The sequence below is a fragment of the Apodemus sylvaticus genome, chromosome 1 (assembly GCF_947179515.1).
Source record: "Apodemus sylvaticus chromosome 1, mApoSyl1.1, whole genome shotgun sequence".
NCBI lineage: Eukaryota > Metazoa > Chordata > Mammalia > Rodentia > Muridae > Apodemus > Apodemus sylvaticus.
Genome location: NC_067472.1, coordinates 190,686,831 through 190,713,062, shown reverse-complemented (window position 1 = coordinate 190,713,062; position 26,232 = coordinate 190,686,831). Strand labels below are relative to the sequence as shown.

The 26,232-nt window shown below is 41.4% G+C and overlaps 1 protein-coding gene and 1 pseudogene across 1 annotated transcript; one reads left to right on the top strand and one right to left on the bottom strand.

Moving 5' to 3' along the window:
* Positions 1 to 16,826: 16,826 nt before the first annotated feature.
* LOC127683207 (vomeronasal type-1 receptor 4-like) lies at positions 16,827 to 17,776 on the bottom strand. The gene has a single exon (XM_052180277.1). The coding sequence runs from the start codon at positions 17,736 to 17,738 to the stop codon at positions 16,827 to 16,829; it is 912 nt and encodes a 303-aa protein (XP_052036237.1). The 5' UTR covers positions 17,739 to 17,776.
* Positions 17,777 to 22,401: 4,625 nt separating this feature from the next.
* On the top strand, positions 22,402 to 23,506 carry LOC127665965 (zinc finger protein 787-like; annotated as a pseudogene).
* The last annotated feature ends 2,726 nt before the right edge of the window (positions 23,507 to 26,232 follow it).

Sequence of the window (26,232 nt, the reverse complement as noted above, 5' to 3'; positions counted from 1 at the left end):
GTTTGGTTGGTTTTTTACACATAGCTAAAAAAATCTACCAAATTATCAGAAACCTGATACCTTCACTTATTCCTTGGATTTACATGGTATAAGTAAGTCTCATAATGTGTCCACTGCCCTCCACAGAGTGTCATAGCGCATGCATCTAAGAGAACATGCATCTAAGTCCACATACCTGCACATGGACACACACACACACACACACACACACACACACACACTATATAATAAACAAGTAGTAAATTTTGAAAGGTATGTTATGTAGAGTGTCTAACAAAATCTGTTCATGTGAAAAGAGTGTTTGTGGCTAATGGTGGTAAAATTAGATTGGAGGACAAAATCACCTGAGAATCTAGATGGTGGATGTCAGGTGGTTTGTCTTCTAAAACCTCTAGGGAATATGCTGAAGGTACTTGGCTAACTAGTTCTCAGAATAGTTGCATGCCACCTGAAGATCTATCATTTCAGTACCCAATCCAAAGCAGGACAAAATGTCCACAGTGTGTCCTGGAAGGATTGGCTTGGTGTGGCTATTCTCACTCCCTTCCTATCTGAAGCAACATCCTGAGAGGACAATGGCACAGAGCACAATGGGTGCCAGATATTAAGACAGAGAGGTACAGAAATCTGTAGTGTATTTCTCGAAATACTATATTCCTTTTTGGTTGTCTTATACAATTTAATGAAAGGATTAATTCCTCAATATGAAAATTATCAAAATATATAATGCAAATAATATAGATAAATGTATATAGAATATATATGTGTGTGTGTGTGCAAAATATTAAGATAAATAAAATAGTACTATTTAGCCTCAGTATTTTTCATTTTTTAAATTAGATATTTTCTTTATTTACATTTCAAATGTTATCTCCTTTCTGGTTTGCTCTACAAAAGCCCCCATCCCCTCACTCTTCCTCCTGTTCAACAAACTATACACTCACGCTGCCCCGTCCTAGAATTCTCCTACACTAGGGCATTGATCCTTCACAGGACCAAGGGCCTCACCTCCCATTGATGTCTGACAAGGACATCCTCTGTTACATATGCAGCTGGAGTCATGGGACCATCCATGTGTACTTTTTGGTTGGTAGTCCAGTCCCTGGGAGTTTTGGGGATACTGGTTGGTTCATATTTCTATTCCTCCTATGGGGCAAACCCCCTCAGCTCCTTCAGTTCTTTCTCTAGCTACTCTATTGGGGACCCTGTGCTCAGTTGATTAGGTAATTACGAGCATTTACTTCTGTATTTGTCAGGCACTAGCAGAGCCTCTGAGGAGACAGTCATGTCAGGCTCCTGTCAGAAAGCACTTGTTGACATCCACGATAGTGTCTGGTTTGGTATATGTAAATGGGATGGATCTGCAGGTGGGGTAGTCTCTGGATGGTCTTTCCTTCAGTCTCTACTCCACACTTTGTCTCTGTATCTCCTCTCATGGGTATTTTGAAAAATATGGTTCTTCTGAAAAGAACCAAAGTATCCATAATTTGGTCTTCTTTCTTCTTGAGCTGCATGTAGTCTGTGAATTGATTTGTTGGTATTCCAAGCTTCTGCGCCAATATCCTCTTCTCAGTGAGTGCATACCATCTATATTCTTTTATGAGTGGGTTACCTCACTCAGAATGATATTTTATAGTTCTATCCAATTGCCTAAGAATTTCATGAACTCATTGTTTTTAATAGCTGAGTAGTATTGCATTGTGTAAATGTATCACATTTTCTGTATTTATTACTCTGTTGAGGGATATCTGGGTTCTTTCCATCTTCTGGCTATTACAAATAAGGCTGCTATGAACATACCAGAGCCTGTGGCATCTTCTGGGTATATGCCCAGGAGTTGTATACCTAGGTCCTCAGGTATTATTACATCCAATTTTCTGAGGAGCTGCCAGACTGATTTCCATAGCAGTCCTACCAGCTTGCAATGCCACTAGCAGTGGTGGAGTGTTCCTCTTTCTCCAAATCCTTGCCAGCATCTGCTGACATCTGAGGTTTTGAACTTAGTCATTCTGACTGGCATGAGGTAGAATCTCAAGGTTGTTTTGATTTGCATTTCCCTGATGACTAAGGATGTTGAACATTTCTTTGGGTGTTTCTTGGCTATTCAATATTTCTCAGGTGAAAATTCTTTGTTTAGTGCTGGATCCCATTTTTAAATATGGTTATTCTATTCTCTGGAGTCTAACTTCTGAGTTCTTTGTATATATCGGCTATTAGTCCTCTATCTAATGTGGCATTGGTAAATATATTTTCTGAATCTGTTGGATGCTGTTTTGTCCTATTGACAGTGCCCTATGTCTTACAGAAGCTTTGCAGTTTTATGAGGTCCCATTTGTCAATTCTTGATCTTAAGGCATAAGCTATTGGTGTTCTGTTAAGGAAAACTTCCCCTGTGCCCATGTGCTCAAGGCTCTTCCCCACCCTATTTTCTATTAGGTTCCATGTATCTGGTTTTATGTGGAGGTCCTTGATCCACATGAACTTGAGCTTTGTACAAGGGGACAAGGAAGGACTGATTTGCATTCTTCTACATGGTAACTGCCAGTTGAACCAGCACCATTTGTTGAAAAGACTATGTTTTTTTCCCAGTGGATGGTTGTAGATCGTTTGTCAAAGATCAAGTGACCATAGGTATGTGAGTTCATTTCTGGGTCTTCAATTCTATTCCATTGATCTACCTGCCTATCACTGTACCAATACCATGCAGTTTTTAACACTATTGCTCTGTAGTACTGCTTGAGGTCAGGGATACTGATTACCCCAGAAGTTCCTTTACTGTTGAGAATAGTTTTAGCTATCCTGGGTTTTGTGTTAGTCCCAATGAATTTGAGAATTGCTCTTTCTAACTCTATGAAGAAGTGACTTGGGATTTTTATGGGGATTGCATTGAATCTGTATATTGCTTTTAACAAGATGGCCATTTTCAATATATTAATCCTGCCAATCCAAGAGCATGGAAGATTTTTCCATCTTCTGAGGTCTTCTTCAATTTCTTTCTTCAAAGACTTAAAGTTCCTGTCATACAGATCTTTCACTTGTTTGGTTAGAATCACACCAAGATACATTATATTGTTTGTGGCTATTGTGAAGGGTGTTCCCTAGAAATTATTCCCTAATTTCTTTCTCAGCCTGTTTATTCTATGAGTATAGGAAGGTAACTGATTTTCTTGACTTAATTTTATATCCAGTCACTGCTGAAGTTGTATATCAGCTGTAGGAGTTCTCTGGTGGAGATTTTTTTGGGTCGCTTAAGTGTACTATTATATCATTTGCAAATAGTGATAATTTGACTTCATCCTTTTCAATTTGTATCCTTTTAAACTCCTTTTGTTGTCTAATTGCTCTAGCTAGAACTTCAAGTACTATATTGAATAAATGTGGAGAGAGAGAGAGGGGGGGGCAATCTTGTCTAGTCCCTGATTTCAGTGGGATTGCTTCAAGTTTCTCTCCATTTGGTTTGATGTTGGCTACTGGTTTGCTGTATATTGCTTTTATTATGTTTAGATATGGGCCTGGAATTCCTGTTCTTTCATAGACCTTTAACATGAATGGATGCTGAATTTTGTCAAATGTGTTTTCAGCATCTAATGAAATGACCATATGGTTTGTTTCTCTGAGTTTGTTTAGTGGATTACATTGATGGATTTCCATATATTGAACCATCCTTGCATCCCTGGGATGAAGCCTACTTGATCATGGTGAATGATCATTTTGATGTGTTCCTGGATTTAGTTGTCAAGAATTTTGTTGATTAATTTTGTATCAATATTCATAAGGGAAAATGATCTAAAGTTCTCTTTCTTTGTTGGATCTTTGTGTGGTTTTGGTATCAGCAAAATTGTGGCTTCATAGAAAGAGTTGGGTAGTGTTCCTTCTGTTTCTATTTTGTGGGATAATTTGAAGAGTATTGGTGTTAGGTCTTCTTTGAAGGTCTGACAGAATTCTGCATGAAAACTATCTGTTCCTGAGCTTTTTTTTGGTTGGGAGATTGTCAATGACCACTTCTATTTCTTTAGGGGCTATGGGACCATTTAGATGATCTTTCTGATCCTGATTAAACTTTCGTATTTAGTATCTGTCTAGTAAATTCTGCATTTACTCCAGATTTTGCAGTTGTGTTGAGTATAGGCTTTTGTAGTAGGATCTGATAATTTTTTTAATTTTCTCAGTTTCTGTTGTTATTTTTCCCTTTTCATTTCTGATTTTGTTAATTTTGTATACTGTCTTTGTGCCCTCTGGTTAGTCTGACTAAAGGTTCCTCTATCGTGTTGATTTTCTCAAAGAACAAGATCCTGGTTTTGTTGGTGCTTTGTATAGTTCTTTATGTTTCAACTTGGTTTATTTCAGCCCCGAGTTTGATGATTACCTGCCTCCTACTCCTCTTGGGTTTATTAGCTTCTTTCTGTTATAAAGCTTTCAGGTGTGCTGTTAAGCTGCTAGTGTATGCTCTCTCCAGCTTCTTTTTGGAGGTAGTCAGAGATATGAATCTTTCTCTTATTTCTTTCATTGTATCCCATAAATTTGGGTATTTTGTGCCTTCATTTTCATTAAATTCTAAAAAGGTTTTGATTTCTTGCCTTATTTATTCCTTGACCAAGGTATCATTGAGTAGAGCATTGTTCAGCTTCCATGTTTATGTGGGCTTTCTGTTGTTTTTGTTGCTATTGAAGACCACTCTTACTACATAGTGATCTGATAGGAGGCACAGAATTAGTTTGTTCTTCTGAGGTATGATCAATTATATGGTGAGTTTTGGAGAAGGTACCATGAGGTGCTGAGAAGAAGGTATATTCTTTTGATTTAGGATGAAATGTTCTATAGATATCTATTAAATCCATTTAGTCCAAAACTTCTGTAAGTTTCACTGTGTCTCTGTCTAGTTTGTGTTTCCCTGATTTGCCCATTGAGGATAGTGGGGTACTGAAGTCACACCCACAATTATTGTGTGGGTGTGATGTGTGCTTTAAACTTTAGTAGTTTCCTTTACAAATGAGGGTGCCCTTGTATTTGGAACATAGATATTCAGAATTGAGAGTTCTTCCTAGTAGATTTTTCCTTTGACGAGTATAAAGTGTCTTTCTGTGACTTTTTTTGACTTTTGGTTGAAAGTCTATTTTATTGGATATAAGAATGGCTACTCCAGCTTGTTTCCTGGGACCATTTGCTTGGAAAACTGTTTTCCAGCCTTTTCCTCTGAGGTAGTGTTTGTCTTTGACACTGAGATGTGTTTCCTGTATGCAGCAAAATGTTGTGTCTTGTTTATGTATCCAGTCTGTTAGTCTTTGTCCTTTTATTGGGGAATTGAATCCATTGAAGTTAAGAGATATTAAAGAATAGGAATTTTTGCTTCCTGCTATTTTTGATGTAATGTTTATGTTTGTGTGGTTTTCTTCTTTTGGGTTTGTTGAAAGAAGATTAATGTCTTGCTTTTTCTAGTGTGTAGTTTCCCTCCTTTTGTTGGTGTTTTCCATTCATTATTCTTTGAAGGGCTGGATTTATAGAAAGATACTGCGTAAATTTGTTTTTGTCATGAAATACCTTGGTTTCTCCATCTATGATAATTGAGAGACTTGCTGGATATAGTAGTCTGGGTTGGCATTTGTGTTCCCTTAGGGTCTGTTTGACATCCCAGGAAAAGTTCCCTGACTATTCTAGAAGGAAACAGTACCTTGGGTCTTCCCTTCCTGGAAATTCCTACAGCACTTCTCTTGAATTGTGTTTATATTGAATTGTATCATATGGTTCTCACTATATAGTTAAGTTGACCTCAGTTTGAGATCCATAAAGATCTTGACAAAGTCTTCTGGGTGTTGGAATTATAGGTGAGTGCCAGCATGCCTCTACCATAAGGAAGTTTGTTTATACCTCACAAAACTCAATTATCTGACATTATAATAGGACTGATGATTAAGGGAATTATTAGCTCTTTAATTTATCTTTAATACTCTCTCTGTATAAAATACCAAATTTCAACGAATTTTTGACTAAATGGAAAAACTGGAATTCACATTTTTTTACATCAAATAAAATCAAATTGAGTAGTATGTCTATTCTGTAATCATTTCATAGTTTGTCTTCTATCATTTCAAGAAAATTTATTACAGCTTAATAGAATAGACATTTGCCTCAAATGGTGCAACAAAAAGTTAGGCATAGTGGCTCATCTCTGTAATCTCAGAATGCAGGAGCCTGAAGCAGGAGATTTCCACAAAGTCACGTTCAGATTGGAGTACAGAGTAAGATTCATTTCTTCCTAAGTTCAAATGCCTTGTTCTTAATCCCAGTGTCCATTTGGTGCTGCCAGTGTGTACTTGGGTGTAAGGCTACCTAGGAAACAAGAGTAGCATCTCAGGGGCTGCATCCCTAATGAAAACCTATTCATTCTCTTCCAGCAGCCATCAGTCACTAATTAAAGGGGAACTTTGCTATCTCCTTTCCCATCCATGTTGCAATTTGGGATGACTCAATCTTTGCAGGTCTTGTATATGCAATCATAGACACTGTGAGGTCATATGCACAATGCTATGTCCTCAAAAGACTTTATCTACAGGCTCTTACTACCTTTGTCTCTGACAACCTTTCTGCCTTCTTTTCTGTTATGATCTTTGAGCTTTGCAGGGGAGGAGGTATGCTGTAGATGTCTCATTTAAGACCAAACATTTCATAGTCTCTTGTTTACCTGTTAGCATTTGTAGGCCTCTGTGCTAATCATTATCAGAAGAAGAGGAAGAAGAAGATATATGTCCATATATACACATACATCATATGCATATACAAAAGATCTTGAATAGAATTATTCTAAAATAGAACTATGCCTGATTTCAGGCTATAGACTATCAAATAAAAGGCCCAGTTTCTGGTTTGTTTTACCTCTTTCTAAGGTACTGGCCTATAGAATCCAAGAGATACCTACAGTACAGACTATTGTCTTTTGTTATTATTATTAAATAATTATTTTATTAATTGGCATACCAAATATTGCCCTTTCCCAGTCCCCCCCTCACAGAGTTCTACCCTCCATGCCACTTCCATTTTGCCTACAAGAGGGTACCTCCACAGGCATTCCCCCTCCCTGGGGCATGAAATCTCTACAGGATTAAGTACATCCTCTAAAATTGAGTCTAAACAAGCCAGCCCTCTGCTACACATGTGCTGGCAGCCACAGACCAGATTTTTATGCTCTTAGTTTGGTGGTCCAGTCTCTAGGAGCTCCCAGGGTTCAGGTTAGTTGATAGTATGGGTCTTCCTATAGGGTTGCCATTCCCTTCAGTTCCTTTAATCCTTCCCCTAATTCTTTCATAGGGGTTCCCAGACCTCAGTCTAATGTTTAGCTGTGAATATCTGCATTTGTCTCAGTCAGCTGCATGTAGAGCCTCTCAGAGGACAACTATGCTAGGAGGTGAATGTGACATTTCATATCTACAATGGTGCCATTGGTTAGAAATTCCTCCATGGTCTTACTGTGTAGTTGGATACAAGTGTTGATGGAAGAGACATTGGTGGTAAAGCAATAGTTTTCCCCGTGGGCCAGGTTCTTTCCTAGTAGTGGCTAAGTCCATGAAGGGCAAACCCAAACTCACATTGGAAGAGAAAAGCACAGGGTAGGACTGGGAGTTAACTACCACAGGTAAAAGAATGGGGGACAGGGGCACCAAAGCCTGGAACTAATTGGCTCTCTCAGGCCAAAGAAAAATTAATAAACACAGTGAGCATATTATGTCTCCTGGTCCTGGTCTGTTCCTGACTCTTCATCACCCTTGATCTATGGCAGGGCAAAGATCTCTCAAGGGCACACATATTGGTGTGGATGTATCCAAGAGGAAAACACAAGCATAACTTCACCCCCTTGTTGGAAGTGGAGCATGCAGTTGCCACTAAGAGGTTATTGGGTCTGCATCTGATCAATGGAAGGGGAGTGTCCCTTAGCAAAAATACTCAATGTTTGTAAGCAGGGCTCAGCTTTTCAGTAGAGAAAATTCATGTGAAATAAGACTTGTGCCAAGGCTAGGTGTGGATCTCTTTTGGATTCTGAGGATGTGACTCTAGCAAGTGTTTCCTTCAAGGAGCAATTTGCTTTCTATGATTGTTTGGCCTTGAGGATTATAGGGCATCACAAAGAGGGGACTGCTCCTCCATGAGGATAGGAAGGCTCTGACCTGCTGAGATGAGTAGGCAGGGCCATGTCAGTCTTGACTTCCCAGGGTGCTCCCATTACCAGCATTGCTGATTTCATGGCCTTAATAGCGTGAGAGGCCTTCTTATCTGCCATGGCCACCGCATATATGAAGGCTGAGGTGGTATCCACCACAACATGTACATATCTAAGATTACCAAAGGCTGGGTAAGGAGTGACATCCATTTGCCAGAGTGCATTGGGGAGTGGACCTCCAGGATCTGATCTTACAAGGGGAGCCATCTGCACATGAGGTACACATGTCACACAGGACCTTGCAAGATGTTGATATTGCATCATAGGCAATTCAGGCAGGAATTTATGTAAACTCTTAGGGTAAAGGTGAGATTGCTAGTGAAACACTCTGGCTTGTTCTAGCAAGTCAATGCCTACAGCCATAATCAGGGCATCAGTTCTCTCATTTCCTTCTGTTAATATGCCAGGCAATTAGAATGTGGTCTTTGTGTGAGATGAGCCAGGGATGTGCCCTATTCGTGAAAACCTTCTGGATCAATCACACAAAGACATGTCTAGGGATGATTTACTCTTTAATATAGAAGAAGGACAGTGTATGGACAGTCTATACTGCATATTGGGTGTCAGAGAAAATATTGACTTTCTCCTGTTGGCAACACTTATCAATTTTCATGAGTCAAAATAATAAATCTAGCTATACTAAGCCAAGATTAGGGAGAATGTGAGTTGTGTCCTTCCCCCAGTCTTTGGACTTTATACAGCTTTATTAGCATCAAAAAAGATCACAATCGCCATATGAATGGGGCAAGAGTTAGGTATGCTATGGGGTTTAGCTGTCATTGTCCTCTATGGGAGAGCAGTAAGACAATTGTCTAGTGGCAGGTGATTATGCAACAAGCCTGTGAATCCTACCACCATGTCCCAAAAAGTGGTGGAATCTGCCCATAATGATTGAAAATATCATAGGGAGAATGTTAGAATTATTTTGTCTGGTTCTCTGTTATAAGGTCTCTTTGCTAAGCCTTTTTATTTCTTTATTTTTTATTTGATATTTTCTTTATTTACATTTCAAATGTTATCCCCTTTACTTGTTTCTCCTCTGAAAATCCCCTATCCCATCTCCCCTCCCCCTGGTCACTATTCTACCCACACCCACTGACCCGTCTTAGCATTCTTCTACACTGAGGCATTGACCAAGGGCCTCTCCTCTCACTGATGTCCAATAAGTCCATCCTCTGCTACATGTACAACTGGAGTCATGGGTGGCTCCATGTGTACTCTTTGGTTGGTGGTTCCTCCTATGGAGCTGCAAACCCCTTCAGCTCCTTGGGTCCTTTCTCTAGCTCCTCCATTGGTGATCCTGTACTTAGTCCAATGGCTGTGAGCATCCACTTCTGTATTTGTCAGGCACTGGCAGAGCCTCTCAGGAGACTGCTATATCAGGCTCCTGTCAGCAAGCACTTGTTGGCATTCACAATAGTGTCTGGGTTTGGTAACTGTATATGGGATGGATCCCCAAGTGGGGCAGTCTCTGGATACCCTTTCCTTGAGTCTCTGTTCCACACTTTGTCTGTGTATCTCCTCCCATGGGTCTTTTGATCTCCCTTCTAAGAAGGACTGAAGTATCCACACTTTGGTCTCCCTTCTTCTTTAGCTTCATGGTATCTGTGAATTGTATCTTGGGTATTCCCATATTTGGGGCTAACATCCATTTATCAGTGAGTGCATCCATGTATATTGTTTTGTGATTGGGTTACCTCACCCAGGATGATATTTTCTAGTTCCATCCATTTGCCTAAAAGTTTCATGAATTCGTTGTTTTTAATAGCTGAGTAGTATTCCATTGTATAAATGTACCACATTTTCTGTATCCATTCTATCCAATAAATACAAAGATCACAAGAAGTTAGATTCCAGAGAACCAAATAACTCTATTAAAAATGGGGTGCCGAGCTAAACAAAGAATTCTCAACTGAGGAATACTGAATGGCTGAGAAGCACCTAAAGAAATGTTCAACATTATTAACATCATTCCTGATAATTAGTCATCAGGAAAATACAACTCTAAACATCCATGAGATTCTACCTCACACCAATCAGAATGGGTAAGATGAAAAACTCAGGTGACAGCAGATGCTGGGGAGGATGTAGAGAAAGAGGAACACTCCTCCATTGCTGGTGGGATTACAAGCTAGTACAACCACTACGGAAATCAGTTTGGTGGTTCCTCAGAAAATTAGATATAGCACTACCTGAGGACCTAGCTATACCACTCCTGGGCATATACTCAGAAAATGCTCCAATATGTAATAAGGACACATGCTCCACTATGATCATAGCAGCCTTATTTATAATAGCCAGAAGCTGGAAAGAACCCAGATGTCCCTCAACAGAGGAATGGATACAGAAAATGTGGTACATTTGCTAGGCCTCTTGGCTTAAAGGCGATGTGGAAAGCAATCTCAAACTAGGAGGTAGCCTTAAGTAGATCAGAGTGAGCATGGCACAAACACATGAGGGGCTCATTTTGCCATAACACTTCTGGGACTCCCTCAAGGGACCACAGAATTAAAGCTAGAAGGATTTTTCCTGGATCATGTATTTCTAGAGTTGATAGCGATAGGAACATCATAATTTCCTCTAGTAGGTTGCTAGCCTCAGATATTAGTTTAAACCTGTAGGAGGACCACTCCAAGAGAGAAAAGAGGTACTTCACCTGGTCTGGAATGCACAGGAAAGACTTGAGACTGTTAATAGTTTCATATAATCTTTGTAACTCCAGAAGGGAGTAGGATTCTTTGGTCACAATGGAGATGGCCAGGGGCTTAATCCTGTCAGAAATAGAAAAGTCCAGGAAGGGATATGGGGACACACTCTGTGTCTTTTCAGTAGCAAATTTCAAGTTGAGTTTTTCTAAGTTAAGCAACAATTGAGAGGACACCCTTTTAAGCTAGGGCAGGCTAGGGTGTACAATCATATATCATCCATGTAATGATATCTCTGCATGGTCCCAGCCACATATAGTTGACAAATGGTCAGGCTATTCTTCATACTCTGAGGCAGGATTGTCCAGTGATATCTTTTGTTTATTCATATGAGTCTCCTGGACTGTAAAGGCAAAATGGCATCTATCCTGGAGAGCCATAGAGATCTGGAAAAACAATCTTTAAAACCTAGGACTATCACATGGTACTTGGGTGGGATAGCACTAAGATGAGGCCATCCCATTTGAGTTAATCTCCATTTTTCCCATAGGTTCATCAATGGCTCTCAGATCCTGTAGATGACTATATTTCTCTGACTTCTTTTTAATTACAATAATGGAAGTATTATCTCTTCTGGTTGAGCATTCCAAATGACCCAAACCTAAGTGTTCCAAGAACAGATCATTGAGAGCAGAAAGCTTAGGCTCCAAAATGGGTCCATGGTTCACCATATTTTGGCTTCAGAGAGCCAGGTCAAAGATAAAGGGTCAGGTACCTTGATGTTAATTGGTGCTGGGTAGCCAGTGGCCATTAAAATTGAGGGTGACCCATGACGTTGTGACCTATGAGACCTGGTTGGTCATGTTATATGTTGTTAAAAAAGGCCCAATCATCTGTAGTAAGGATGGCACCTATGTCTTCCAGAACATCTATTTCCCAGAGGTTGCAGGGAACATCAGGCACAACAGGTGTAAAAGATCCCCAATTTCCATCCAAGTCCTGCTATTGAACAGGTCATGTAGCCATTTTGGTGAACTGTTGGCCTCCAACTTCTATAATGGTGGGGCCAGGCTGAAATTTCCAATGGGGGGAACCTCAATGATTCATTTTTAATTATTATAGAGATGTCTTCCCCATGTCTACCAACTCTTTAACAGGTATACGATCTAAATGTTCAGTCATTATCAGGGAGTGAGGAAATGCAGACAATGCCCAAAAGACTTCTGGCTGAGCAGGGCTCTCTCTTGCTGACATAGTTGAGGGGTGTTCCTTTTGGAGTTGAAATTGACGTGCTGGTTTCAATAATGGCAATCCCTAGCCCAGTGGAAACATTTGCTACAACAGGGACATCTGAACTTGGGCCTAGCTGAGGGACAGTTTGATCTAAGGTGATGAGGCTTGACATGACCCCAACAGGTATAATCAGGGGGACCTTGACGAGGAGGGCATGTCCTCTGTACACACTTGATGACCAAGGCCTTAATAATAATGGAGGCTGTCAGAAAGGCAATTGGGCCCACACCAAGGTCAAATCATGAGGGGCAACAACCCATTTATGGATATCATTATTCCTTATGGCTGCCACAGCATTGTGAGTAGGGACATTACAACTGATATAATCTCCTTGAGGTGGTGCTTGACCCTGCTGTATTTCTTAAGCAAAGGTCTGTATACCATGGCTCAGTTGAAAATCAGGTTAGTATTAATATGAAATACAATCTTAACATTACTCTTGGCATGCTTAACTGCCCACGGGGCATACATTAACCCTGTCACTCAGGTTAATGTATCTGGCTTCATGCTTATTTTAATCAAGTGGACAATCTTGCTTTTAAGGCCTGCACCCCTCTAGATCTCTCTGCTTACTTTGACAACATTATCCAAGAGTTTGAGGGAGTCCTTCACAGACTTCCTAAGCTATCTCATTGAGGTGGTGGAAAGACAGGTTGATGCTGACCCTACCAGGGGCATGCTCAGAAAAGTTATATAAGAAGAAAGGCACAAACTAGGGTACTTGAATCTCATTTAAAAGAAGGAATAAAATAGCCATAGGAGGCATATGGATGGAGGAAGCTGCATGAGAGAGTGAATGGGGTTGGAAGTTGGAGTCTTTAGGATGAGAGATGGGGAGGGACAGGAGAGATGGCAGATGGCCATGAGAAATAATGGAAATCTGTAACTGGTGAGTGTGTGGGTGCAGAGCATCTCAAAGATATACCAGAGGCCTTGGATAGAAGAGATGCCCCCAAATTAACAGGGGTGACCTTAGCAGAGACTCATAAAATCAGGTATCTGAAACCTATAGACAGATAGAAACTCCAATCCGCCACAAAACATTCAACCTATAATTTATCCTGTTTACAAGAAATCCTGAGATGGGAGAAAGAACAGAGACTCAGGGAATGGCCAACCAAAACTGACCCAACTAGAGATCCATCCCATGGACAAGCACCAATTTATGATGCTATTATACTCTGTTATGTTTGTAGACAGAAGTCTACCATGGCTATCTTCTGAGAGACTCAACCAGCAGCTGACTTAGACAGATGCAGACTCCCACAGCCAAACAGGAGATGGATCTAGGAGACTCTTGTGGAAAAGTTGGGGGAAGAATTGAAGGCCCTAAATGACATAGGAACTCCACAGGAAGACCAACAGAGTCAACTAACCTGGACCCTTGGGACCCTCAAAGACTGACCCACCAACCAAACAGCATACAGGGACTAGACTTTGGCCTTTCCATACATATATAGTAGATAAGCAACTTGGTCTGTATTTGGGTCCTAAACTGGAGCACAGGCTATCCATAAAAGGTTGCCTATCCGTGTGGTATACTCTTCTATCTGTGAGGTCTTGTCTGCTTTTCATCAAAGAGGATATGCCTGACCCCACAGAGACTTGATTTTCCCTGGTGGGGATACCAGGGGGATATCCTCATTGTACAAGGGGAGAGGAAATGTTGGAGAGATGGTGTAAGGGGATTCCTTGGAGGTGGGGAAGTGAACAGGATTTAAAGGGAATCATTTTTTTAAAAAAAATAATAGTAGAATGATCTCAAATTTCAGGTCTTGCCGCACCTCTATTGCCCCAGATAAATTATATGTACCTAAAAAAACCAAAAACAACAAAATATTTAATTGGATGGTTTAGTTAGTGGATGGGGCTGCAGATATGCCTGACTATATAAATTTAATCCTATGGATCTACATGATAGATGGTACCATTCAACTACTGGAAGTTGCCCTCTGACATCTACATGAATATTCTGGCTCATGCACTATGATGATATTAATGAGTATATTTTTAAGTGGAAGAGAGGAAGGGAGAGAAGGAGGAGGAGAAATGAAGGAGGTAGAGAGAAAAATAGAAAGAGGGAATTGTGAGTGTATTAAAGAGAAAGTGTAAAATTAGCTATGTAGGCAGACATGTGGGTAGAAACTAATGGGGAAATGAGACTATAACACAAGCAGCAGATGACATGCATGTGGGGTCTGCTAGAAACTCTAGAGAATATATTCAGGTCCATAGAATAACTGTTGTGAGAAGATAGGATGACATGTGAACACTTGAATTTATAATTTCAAGAGCAAAGTAAAATATGGGACTTGACATAGCCTAACAGAATATGAGATCATTTTATATCTTCTATGGCTTTGGAGTTCTTATATTATTTTGGGAGCTTTATGACTATGAACTTAAAATCACCTATATCATTTGTCTATTGAGCCAACATAATATTGCTCCAACCTTGGCAAAGAGTTAAAAAGAAGTGTTTGGTAAAGACAAGAAAGATGAATGCATTCTGAGGGTTATGTTTTTTCAAAGGTAATAAAGTTAAGAGTCAGAAGTTATTGCCATGGATCTAGTGAAGAAATGAATTTTGACCATGTAACAGAGTTTACAAACCTCCTTTTGTATCTAGTATATGTATCTATCTAGTATCCTGTTCCTGGTCACACCAGCAGTGGGAGACAGGGGCTCCTTCTTGTGTGGGCCTCAAATTAGACCAGTCATTGGTTGTTATAGCTATAAGCTGTGATCTGTGAGCCACCATTGCCCCAGCATACCTTGAAGCAAGGCAGATTGTAGATAGAAAGTTTTGCGGCTGGGTTGGTGATACAGCTCCACTACCAAAAGCTTTTCCTGGTTACAGAAGATGGTCAGAATCCTTCATCAACTGGGACTAGGGACACCCTTACAATTTCAGAAAGTTTCCACTGTGCTACATTTCTACATCACACTTCAAATGCCTCCAATTCTGTAATCTCTCTTCCATTCTCTCTCTCTCTCTCTCTCTCTCTCTCTCTCTCTCTCTCTCTCTCTCTCTCTCTCTCTCTCTCTCTCTCTCTCTCCATCCCAGCCTACCTCACCTGACACTTTCCTATTCCCTTCCCAACTAGCTCCTAGTTCACATCTGAAATCTATTCCATATCCCCTTCTACCCTAAGGTAGATTCATGCGTCCCCAGTAAAACCATTCTTGTTACTTAGCCTCTTTGGGTTTCTGCATTGTTACATGATTATCTTTTACTTAATGGCTCATAATCACTTGCAAGTGAATATATTACATGCTTATCTTTCTGGGTCTGGGTTGCCTAATTTAGGATTTTTTTCTAGTTATAACCTTTTTCTGAAAATTTGACTGTCTTTTTGTTAACAGCTGAGAAACACGCTATTGAATATTTGTACTATATTTTTTATCCATTCTTCAATTGAGGGATATATGAAAGTGTGGTGTAGTGGAAACTTCATGGAATTTATGAGGGATGTGAGGGGTATTGTTTCCAGCTTCTGGTACTTTGACTAAAGTCACTGTGAGCATACATTAGCAGGTCATACTTTAACACTGTCACAGGAATTTCCTAACTGGGTTTTAGTAGATCTATTTCCAGTTCTCTTTGGAAATGCCACATTACTTTCCATTATGGCTATACAAGCTTGAACTCTCACCAGCAATGGAGTGTTTACTTGCTCCATATCTCTGGCAGAATGAACCCTTATTTAGTTATTGATCTTAACCATTCTTACAGATGCAAGATGTAGAATAAAAATAATTTTGGTTTATATTTTTCTGATGGCTGAAGATGTCAATCATCTCTTCAAGTGTTTCTCAGCCATTTAACATTTCTCTATTGAGAAGAATACTATTCAGTCTATATTCCCATGTGTAATTGGGTTGTGTGTTTTAATGTCTAGTTTCTGATTTACGTATTTTAGAAATGAGCCCTCTATCAGATGTGGTATTGGTGAATTTTTTCACATTCTTTTCACTATTAATCTATAAACCATTTTAATAACCATTCATTAGAAAAATTTCCTTAAGCTGAGTCAAAGAAAGTTAACAGTATATGTGAGAAATAATATATTGCAAAGTATTTTTTCTTGATCAACATGCCAGGATTTAAGAAGAATAAAACCAGACCAAAGAAGAGGTGAAAACATACTCTTGCTTTAGTATTGCATATTGGTCTATGTGAAGTATACATGCATTTTTCTGCAATAAAATTTAGCAAAATGACAATTATGTGCTAATACATCCGTGTTATTATCCCTACACAGAGGAGATAAAATGTGTAGAAACAATAAAAAAATAAGAACAGTTTTGTTTAAAAAGCTCAGAATGTAGTGGCCAGAATTTATGAGGAAAGTAGAACCCATTCAGCATGTTTGCTTTATACATCAAAAGTAAGACACTGGCCTTATATGATAGTTGTGAATATTCTTTGTCTGGAGTAAGAAGAGAGGTGAGGGGCAAGGGCTCTGTGTCACAGGCTGGACTGGAACTCTCTCTTTATTTAGTGCTATGATTGGTTATATAGCAATTGTACTACCTCAGCTTACCTAGTGCTGGAATTGTAGTGAGCCACCATACCTGATCCATAAAGACATGTTCAACATTTAATTACTGAGAAGAGTTTTCCCAGCAATGTTAATAAGCTGTCTTCAGTGTTTGGTATTTTCCATGACTGGCTTTCAATAGTTGAAGATCAGAGAACAAGAATAACTCGGATCCCTAAAGATCAACAGTAAGGGAGAAATAGTGGGGAAGCTTGAAGTTAAAGCTTCACCTACATGCCTCAGCCACAGACGAGAGTCTACAAAAAAATTGTGAAGAGCAAAGCAAACACAGTGTAGAAGATAAAAGCTTACAAATGTGACCACAAGCATCACAATGCTATGGGCTGCTCTGATCTCAGCACAGCCTTTGTTGACTTGATGGGGAGTGAACATGTACTGCAGTCTCTGATAGTGTCTGTACAGGAGAAGTACCATGGAGACACTGGTCCAGATCATGACGCTGATGAATAGGGCATCATGGGCAAACCGCAAGAACACAATTCCTACACTAAAACCAGAGGTAAAACAGACCCACTTACTTTTAATGCTAGTTTCATTTGGTATGTTCTGCGGACCACTGACTTTCATAGGAATATAGACATTATAAAAGACACCAAACAACCAACAACTGCAACAGGAATAGTTTATGGCCTTGGGACTTCTTCTGAGCATCAGCTCACCAAAATTACCAGGAACAAGAGTAAGAAACTGATAGGTGCTCAGGACACAGGTGGAACACAAGTTTGTGCTTCTTGCTACCATGCGAAGGTAATACTCAAGTTTGCATTTGAGGTCATTCAGAGGATTTCTTTGAGTGACATACATATTGTTTGGAAACACAGTCATGAGGAGAATAAAAGTGTTGGACACAGCCATGTGAGCAAAAATCACTTGTGTGGGTCTCAGCTGACATCCAGTCAAAAATGGAGAGAAATTATGGACAAACAGAAGGATGTTCGCTATAGTCCCTATGCCAACCTGACAAAGCAACAGGATCTGAAGAGCTATTTCTTCAGTGGTTTTCATGGCTTCATCCTGCAAAGACATTGAAAGGCTTTAATGCCAACTGGAGGTATGACCACGTAGGACAGTGCTGCCCTCAGGAGTCTGTTCTATTATCCATGCTTATCAGTTGTTCTGGGGTGATTTCTTCTAGTCAGAAGGGAGACACTACAGCATCCCATTAGAGAATCTCTGCCTGAGGATACTGCATGGACATTAACTCAGAAAATGATTTTGTGTCTTTGAATTCCTGTTGTTTGGGAAGAAAGTTATACAGATATTTTAACAATTTCTCTATTGATCAACAACATAATGACTCTTAGACACAAGACAGGCTTTGAAGGTGAATTCATTAAAAGTAAAAAATAAAGAGTACACTGTTCAATCATTAGAATCCAAACATTCCTTATACTATAATTGTGTATGAAAATAATATTTATGTTACCAATAAAGTTGCATAAATGAATTAAGTAGCAAGAAAACAAAGTATCAAATTTTCAGGAAACCAAAGTGAGAAAATATAAAATATTTCAAAAGAGTCACTAATATTCTTATCATGTATATGAGTCTCAATTTATACATTGAGTCGGTATATCAGAAAAATTGCTGGGGACTAAATAATGTTACTTATTCATAATTTCATAATCTTACCTCTTTTACTATCTATGGAAACAGATTCTGGAGATAGATCCTGAATCATATTCAGTTTTTTTCAGGCACTCTGAAATACAATTAGCACGGTCACAGTTTAACCCATGTACACACAGATTATTTTGAAGCTCAGATTGTTAAGCTTGTGTTTTGTTTACCACTTGCTTTGTGTTTTTTTTTTCATAGGCACAATCAGCCTCAATCCACCCCACATATACCCATCATGCTGAATGCAGTTTTCAGTTGAGCACTAAGACATGAAACACATTTTGGAAGAAAACAAAGAATTGACCTGTTTTCAATAAACCGTCGAGTTCCAAAACAATGATTAATGTTGGCTTTAGATGACAATGAACAATTTAGAACAGAAAAGAAGACTTTTAAACAGAAGGCTATGGTTGCTACTTGCCCAGCCACAGCAAAGGTATGGATGCTTAAAGGGTGAGGGCCAGCTCCTGATCTCATTCATGTAGAAGCATACGTTAAACACCTGTCTATGTATCTCTTTGTCTGATGAAATAATGCAAGGAAATGCTTACCTGTCCCTTAGTTTCCTTTCAATGCTATGGGGGTTAATGCAGATGAGCCCAGGATTCCAGGCATTATAAAACAACAGTATAGATGAATATAAGATCCCACAGAGAGTTCATTACTTTATCATCTGTGGTGTCTCTGACACACTCTGCATGGAGACTTTGGGATACCTCAGATGAAGAAATAAACATCCCCCAACAAGTCACCACTTTCACCTTCTCATGGTTAATGATGATATGTGGCAGTTGGCTAGACACTAATGAGTAGCTGATAGGGAAAGTTTTTCAAGTTTCCTTTGGGAGAACTTTTGGAAGTTCTGCACTCTGTTGCAATTGAAAGTGAAGAATGTACTCCAGGGTGAATCAATGCACTTTTCACGGGGTGAATATTTATTACACATTTATCAGGCACATTCTACATCACTGTGGCACTCTTCTAAAATCCTCTTGACAAGTAATTTCCTAAGGACACATGATCTACAGTGTGATATTTGATATGGAGTTATTCCACTCCACTTTTTTCCCTCATGTTGCCCAAGACTGTTTACTGTGTCAAATTACCACCTGATACCAAAGTTTTCATGAGTCCTTGGGTTATAGCAATGTGGTTTTATCTGCAGGTAGATTATGACTTGTTTTCTGATAAACCAAACCATAGAACCTTGGGTACCTGAAAAGCCTAGTAGCTGCTGCTGATCTCTAGAAAATCTGCTGTGTAAGAAGCAGTTCTGGTCATATAGGATAGGCAATGGATAGAACAAGTCATTAAGACATAATTATAACTATTAACATTTATAACAACTCTAGTTAGAATAGACAAGAAATGAAAACAGCCCAGATGCTTCTCAACTGATGACTTATTAATAAAATGAGATATACTTGTAGATCAGAATATTATTCCACTGTTAAGAAAAATTTACAAAATCAGGAGGTAAATGGTAGGGCTAGAAAAAAATAAGTGTGTGAGATTTCCCAGAAACAGAAAGACAATTGTATTTCCCAGGGAAGGGATAAAGACATCAACCCACACCCAAACCTTTTGACCCAAAATTGATCCTGTCTACAAGAAATGCAGGGACAAAGTTGGAACAGTGGCTGAGGGAATGGACCACCACCAACTGGCCCAACTTGAGATCCATCCTGTGGGGAAGCACCAACCCCTGACACTATTAATGATACTCTTGCTTAATTAATTAATTAAATTAATGTTTAATTAATGATACAGTTGTGCTTGCAGGCAGTAGCCTAGCATAACTGTATTCTGAAAGACTCCACCCAGCAGCTGATTGAAACAGAATCAGGAACCCTGAGTCAAACATTGAATGGGACTTGGGGAGGTTATGGAAGAGTTGACAGGAGATTTAGGGACCTAGAGTGGATAGGAAGTTCACTCTGAATCAATTAAACTTGACACAGATGGGCTCTCAGAGACTGAGCCACCAACAAAAGAGAATGTATTCCTGGGATGACCTAGTACACCTGTACATATGTACAAGACAAGATTAGCAGCTTGGTCTTCATGTGGGTCCTGAATAACTGGAGGAGAGCCTGTCTGTAAAGCTGTTGCCTGTCTATGGAATACATTGTTCTAGCTGGGCTGCCTTGTCTGGCCTCATTGGTAGAGCATCCTTCATGCTTAGTCATGAAGACACATGATATGCCAGGGTGAGAGATATGAAGTGGTGGCCTCCACCCTGTCAGAGGAGAAGGGGAGAAGGTAGGGAGGGACTGAAGATGAGTAACTGGGAGGCAGGACAACAATCAGGATGTAAAGTAATAAAGAAAGAAAGAAAGAAAGAAAGAAAGAAAGAAAGAAAGAAAGAAAGAAAGAAAGAAAGAAAGAAAGAAAGAAAGAAAGAAAGAAAGGAAGGAAGAAAGGAAGGAAGGAAGGAAAGAAGGAAGGAAGGAAGGAAGGAAGGAAGGAAAGAAGGAAGGAAGGAAGGAAAGAAGGAAGGAAGGAAGGAAGAAAGAAAGAAAGAAAGAAAGAAAGAAAGAAAGAAAGAAAAAATAATTCAAGAAATTAGGCATCAAAAAACCAAAACAGAGATTTCTCAACAGAGGAATATCTAATGGCCAAGAAGCACTTAAGGAGATGTTCATCATCCTTAGTCAACAAGGAAACACAAGTCAAAATGACTCTGAGATTCCACATTACACTTGTCAGAAGGGCTTAGATGAAAAAGCTCAAGGAGCATCTTGTGCTGTGAGGTTCTGGAGCAAAGAGAGCACGCCTTTCCTGCTGGTGGGGGTGGAAACTTGGACAGCTGTGACCATCAAGGCACTATCAAGATTCTGTAGAAAAATTGAAATCAATCTATCTAAACACCCACTTCTACATGGTTGTATACACAAAGGACCCTCAGTCCTACCATAATGATGCTTACTCAACTGTGTTCACTGTAGCCCTATTCATAATGGCCAGATACTTAACACAAAGCAGATGTGCTTTAACAAAAGAATGGAGAAACAAAATGTGGTACATTCATACATGGAATACTATTAATCTATTAAAACTATGAATTTTGCAGACAAATGAATGGAAATAGAAAATATCCTAGTTGATGTAACCCAATCCCCAAAAGGCAAACATGGTCTATTCATTCTTATAAGTGCACCAAAGCCATAAAGTAGGGAATACCCATACTACAATCCACAGACCCCAAGAAGCTAAGCAACAAGGAAGACCTAAGGGAAGATGTTTGAATCTCATTGAGAATGGAAAATAAAATAGATATTGGGAGTGAATGGAGAGAGGGAACTGTGTGGGAGAGAGTATGGGAGTCGAACATAAGTAATCAAATATGGGGAGGAGAGAGTGAGAGAGAATTTGGATTGGTGAGGGGAGTCATCTCTGGATGAAATAGAAACTAGGGCAAAGGACATACCTAGGAACTTATAAGGGTGACCACAGATAAGACTCTTATCAATAGGAAATAGGAAACCTGCTGTAACCAGGATATGCAGGCAACGGTGGATACCAACTTACTCACAAAAATCTTCATCCCACTCTTTATCCAGTTTTCAGTTGTTCAGATCAAGGTTCCTCTACTGTAGTTGTCTATGGCGGGGGAGCAGTCTAACTTAGTTTGTAATAGAGGCTAACTATGTGGCTGGGCCTCGCATGCCCAGGCAGAGGGGCTAGCATACCTCCTAAGCTCAGGTCCCACCTTCTTTGCCTAACTTGTTTCTCCTTTTCTGTTGCCCACCTGGTAGTCACAAATGTCCAGATGTGGCACCATTACTTCCTAGCCCACAGGCCTGGCCCTCCCATCGTGACTGGGGTTCAGGAACCACTTGTATTGTGCTTCTCCTCGCACCCCCTAGCCTTTGCCCTCTAGAGCTCTGGTTGGTAGACCTTTGTGAGGGCCTGGTCGCCTTAGGTCTGCAGGTCCAGAGAAAGACCAGCAGAGAGGCCATGCTCTCAGAAGGAGAACACGTATTAGGGAGATGGGTTACAAACACAAAAAATACTTGAAATGCCTTGAGTGGTTGGTGTCCCATGGGATAAGGTGTGCTGGATACGCATGGGTCCAACCCAGCAGTCCTCAGGTTGGAGGAACCCCAAAAGCACGAGCTGCCCTGGGCCACTCACTACTCTGGAATCCATTGGTAGCCTGCGCATGGGCATTCCCTGTGGATCTGCCACCTCTTGACTTGCCTCCTCCTTCCCTCTTGCCTTGCAGTGGACATCCTCATCGTGGATGATGACAACATTTGCAGCTGGCCCTCGACCAAGCGGTCCCCACCCCAGTCTGCATCTCCTCCTGGGCCCCGCCTCAGTCGCAGCCTCCAGGACCCTACATCTGCACTGAGTATGGCAAAAGCTTCAGCCACTTGTCAAAGCTGATGCAGCACCATGGCAGGCACCCAGGCGAGTGGCCCAGCGCCTGCAGCACCAGCGCATCCACACAGGTGAGAAGCCTTATGCCTGCTCGGAGTGCAGCAAGCACTTTAGCTGGAGCTCCAACCTCATGCAGCACCAGCGCATCCACAAGGGCAAGAAAAGAAGACTTGTACTTGCCCAGACTGCAGCCACAGCTTCACACAGAGCAAGAGCCTGGCCAAACACCTGCGCTCCCAGACTGGTCTCAAGCCCTTCGTGTGCTGGAGCTGAGGCCCTGGCTTCAGTCAGCCCAAGAGCCCGGCACTCCACCTGTGGTTGCACCCAGGGCTGTCAGGGCCAAGGCACCCAAGAAAGCCACAGCAACAGAAGGCGAAATCGCCATCCCAGTGGGCAAAGGCGAGAGCATCATTGTGGTGAGCCCACCAAGGGATGGCGCTGTTGCGGCCATGGCTCTGTTGGGCCAGGATGGGGTCACGGGCAACTGGGACATGGTCAAACAGGGTTCTGGCTCCCAAGCTGTAGGTATGCATGGAGTGCCAGAGGGCTTTGGGCACGGGGATGGGCTGGAGGCAGTGGGTCATGAGGAACCTGCACACATTCGCATGGAGTATGATGAGGTGCAGGGTGCCCTGCTGAGGAGACACAAGAAGATTCATTCAAGCCGTTGGGGTGCCTTTGGTCTGAGCAGCTGCAGAGTTTCTATCTGGGCTGGCAGAAAGGTAGATGGCAAGAACCACTTGGCTGGTAAGGTGTGTGCAAAGTACTGGGGTAGGAAGGCCCAATAGGGATGGGGACACCCTAGAGGAATGTGGACAGGACCCCTTAGCCTTGGTGGGGACTACTAGTGAGCAAGATCTCGATCTCGAGGCATGCCCAAAGAGAACCAGACCACTGAAAGGAGCAGCAGGGTTCTCTCTCCTTCCTTACTCCATGCTGTTCTGGGTATGAGGGAACCAGCAGCTATCTGGTTCTCAGGACTGTCCACAGCCTCTCTGCTGACCTGCCCTACCTCCTGGCAGACCTGGACTTTGTAGGTTCCCAGTCTGGGAGCCAGAGACTTAGAGAACTGCAAGGATCAATTGGTACTAGTCCCTCAAGGGAAAGACCACCCCCACTACAGGTGTCGTCAGTGTCATTGGTAATGGAGGGAATCCTGGCCTTATGCATCGAGAGGGTTTTCCTTCTCTTCTAGAATTTTCTTTTAATCATACTGTTTGACCCCTCCCATCCATTCTGTTTTCTGCTCCATGGGTCCTTATCGATTTTCTAACCCAAGTCATTCATGTCCCTCCTGGATTTGCAGTAGCAGAGGTGTGAAGTAGCCTCCTGTTCCCAGCACAGTCTCATTGAAAGGATAGGGTCCTGTGTGTTCCCTGTCCTGGTGATGGAAGAAGGGATGTGGGGGCAATAAATGGCATTATTCAATTGTCCCAGCACTGCCTGTTTCTTGAGTTTGGGATGGAGAAGGGAGAGAGGTTAAATGGAGCTGCCCTCACTTTGGTGTGCACAAGTGACAAGCACCAGATGAGGGGTCACCATGTTGGACCCAGAGTGTTCCAAACCAGTTCCAGAAAGACACGCGCTTGCTGAGGAGCCCCTTGCTGACCTGGTACAAGGTCACTGTTGAGACGGTGGTCTGTTTCTGCTGGGAAAGGGATGGCTTATGGAGGACATAGAATTAGCACACCCCTCCCTGGTCCAAGTTTTGGTCACTGGTCAGCCATATATCTGCATTCTCTGCAGAGCGGGTCTGCGTTCTCTGCAGAGCAGGCTGTATCTTGAGGCTGCTGCTGTTCAGTGAAGGGGAGATCAGAGGAGGAGGAGCTTGGGGTAGGTTGTTTCTGGACCCAATAACCAAATGAGGACAGGATGTTGGCAGTTACCATGGCATGCTTTGTTCTAGATCCTGCTCAGTGCCATTCCAGTGCATGCCCAGACCTCCTGTAGCTGCAGGATCAGGAGGGAACCTCAGTGTTAGGTGCAGTTTCTTGGGCGCAGTCCCCAGCTCAAGTAATTTGGGAACATGCCAGATGCACGCTTTTTTAATATAGAGAACAGTGCCTGACTTGTTTAATGATGCCAGCTCTCCCCTCCCCCTCCTCATCCCTCTTGGAAGACTTGAAAATGGCACACAGCTTCCCTGCCTTCTCAGCTAGTCATGCAGCCATAGTCTCCATAGAGCAGGCTGAATAGGGTGGGGTGCTGCTGTCCACTGATGAAGTGGACGATAGGAGGAGGAGAAGAGCAGGAGCAGGAACAGCTGAGATACACTAGTCAACGTTTTCTGAACTTGTTTGGTCATGAAACCTTCTAATCATTCATAAAGCATCTTGGCGCTGGTATGCTAAATTCTGCCTGCATATGATGCCTTAGTTCCACCAGTCAGCACCATGGACAGAGCTCCAGCCTGGGTCCCTTCCAGTGGAGCCCCTCTCTTCTCAGTACACAGGCATCCTAGTCTCTAATCCACCTATGCCTTACTAGGAGGGACAGTGTTCCATTTTCCAGCTAAGGAAACAGGTCAGTGGAGGCCAAGTGTTGTGCCCAGGTTCTCTCAGGAAAGGAATAGCAGATATTAACCATTAGACTCTGATACTATGCTATATTGAAAATAGCCCACAGAGTTGACTTTTTTAAAACATTGATTCATTGATTATGTGCATGAATTTGCGTGTGGTGGTCAGAGAATAACCTGTAGGAATTACTTTTGTACTTCCCCTCTGGATTCTGAGATCAACCTCTGGTCATGAGTCTTGGAGGCAGTTGCCTTTCCCTATTAGGCCATCTCCTCAACTCATATAGACTGTTTTCATTGGTACAATTATTTGGGCTGATGGGAGCTGTGCTGGGTGTTTGGGCAAGGAATTGGTGTTCAGTCACAGTAATTTTTTTAAGTAATAGAGGTGATGCTACCAACTCTTTCCTATCATAGCTTATACAATCCTTAATCTTTTGGCATACTTAGCACAAAAACAAGGCTTAGTTTTTGTAAAGTTAACACACAGAATTAAAATATGTATTTTTTGAGACATGGTATCACATAGTGCTGTGTGGATGAAGATGTCCTTCATCTGATCCTCCTGCCTCCCTTCTCAGTGCTGTGACTGAATATGTGTACCACCTCACTCAACTAAAAACTGTGTTTCTGGGGCTGGAGAGATAGTTCTGTGGATAAGACCGCATCGTGCTCTTGCAAAGAACCTGGGTTCAGTTCCCAGCACCCACATGAATTGATTGTAACTCCAACTCCACCGTATCTGATGCCATAGATTGTCTATGTAGAAACTTACACACATGGGGTGATGGAGAAGGGGGGAGAAAAGAAGGGAGGGAGAGAGGCACACACATTTTAGAATGTTTCACTATGACAAATATATTCATTCTTTGTTCACATTTGTCCTTCCCCTTCCTCTACCACCTCTTCCACCTCTCTCCTTAGCTCCTTTGCTTCTACAAATAGTTCCTCCTTCTGTTCTCATGCCATACACTCAGAAACATATCTAGTTTCTGC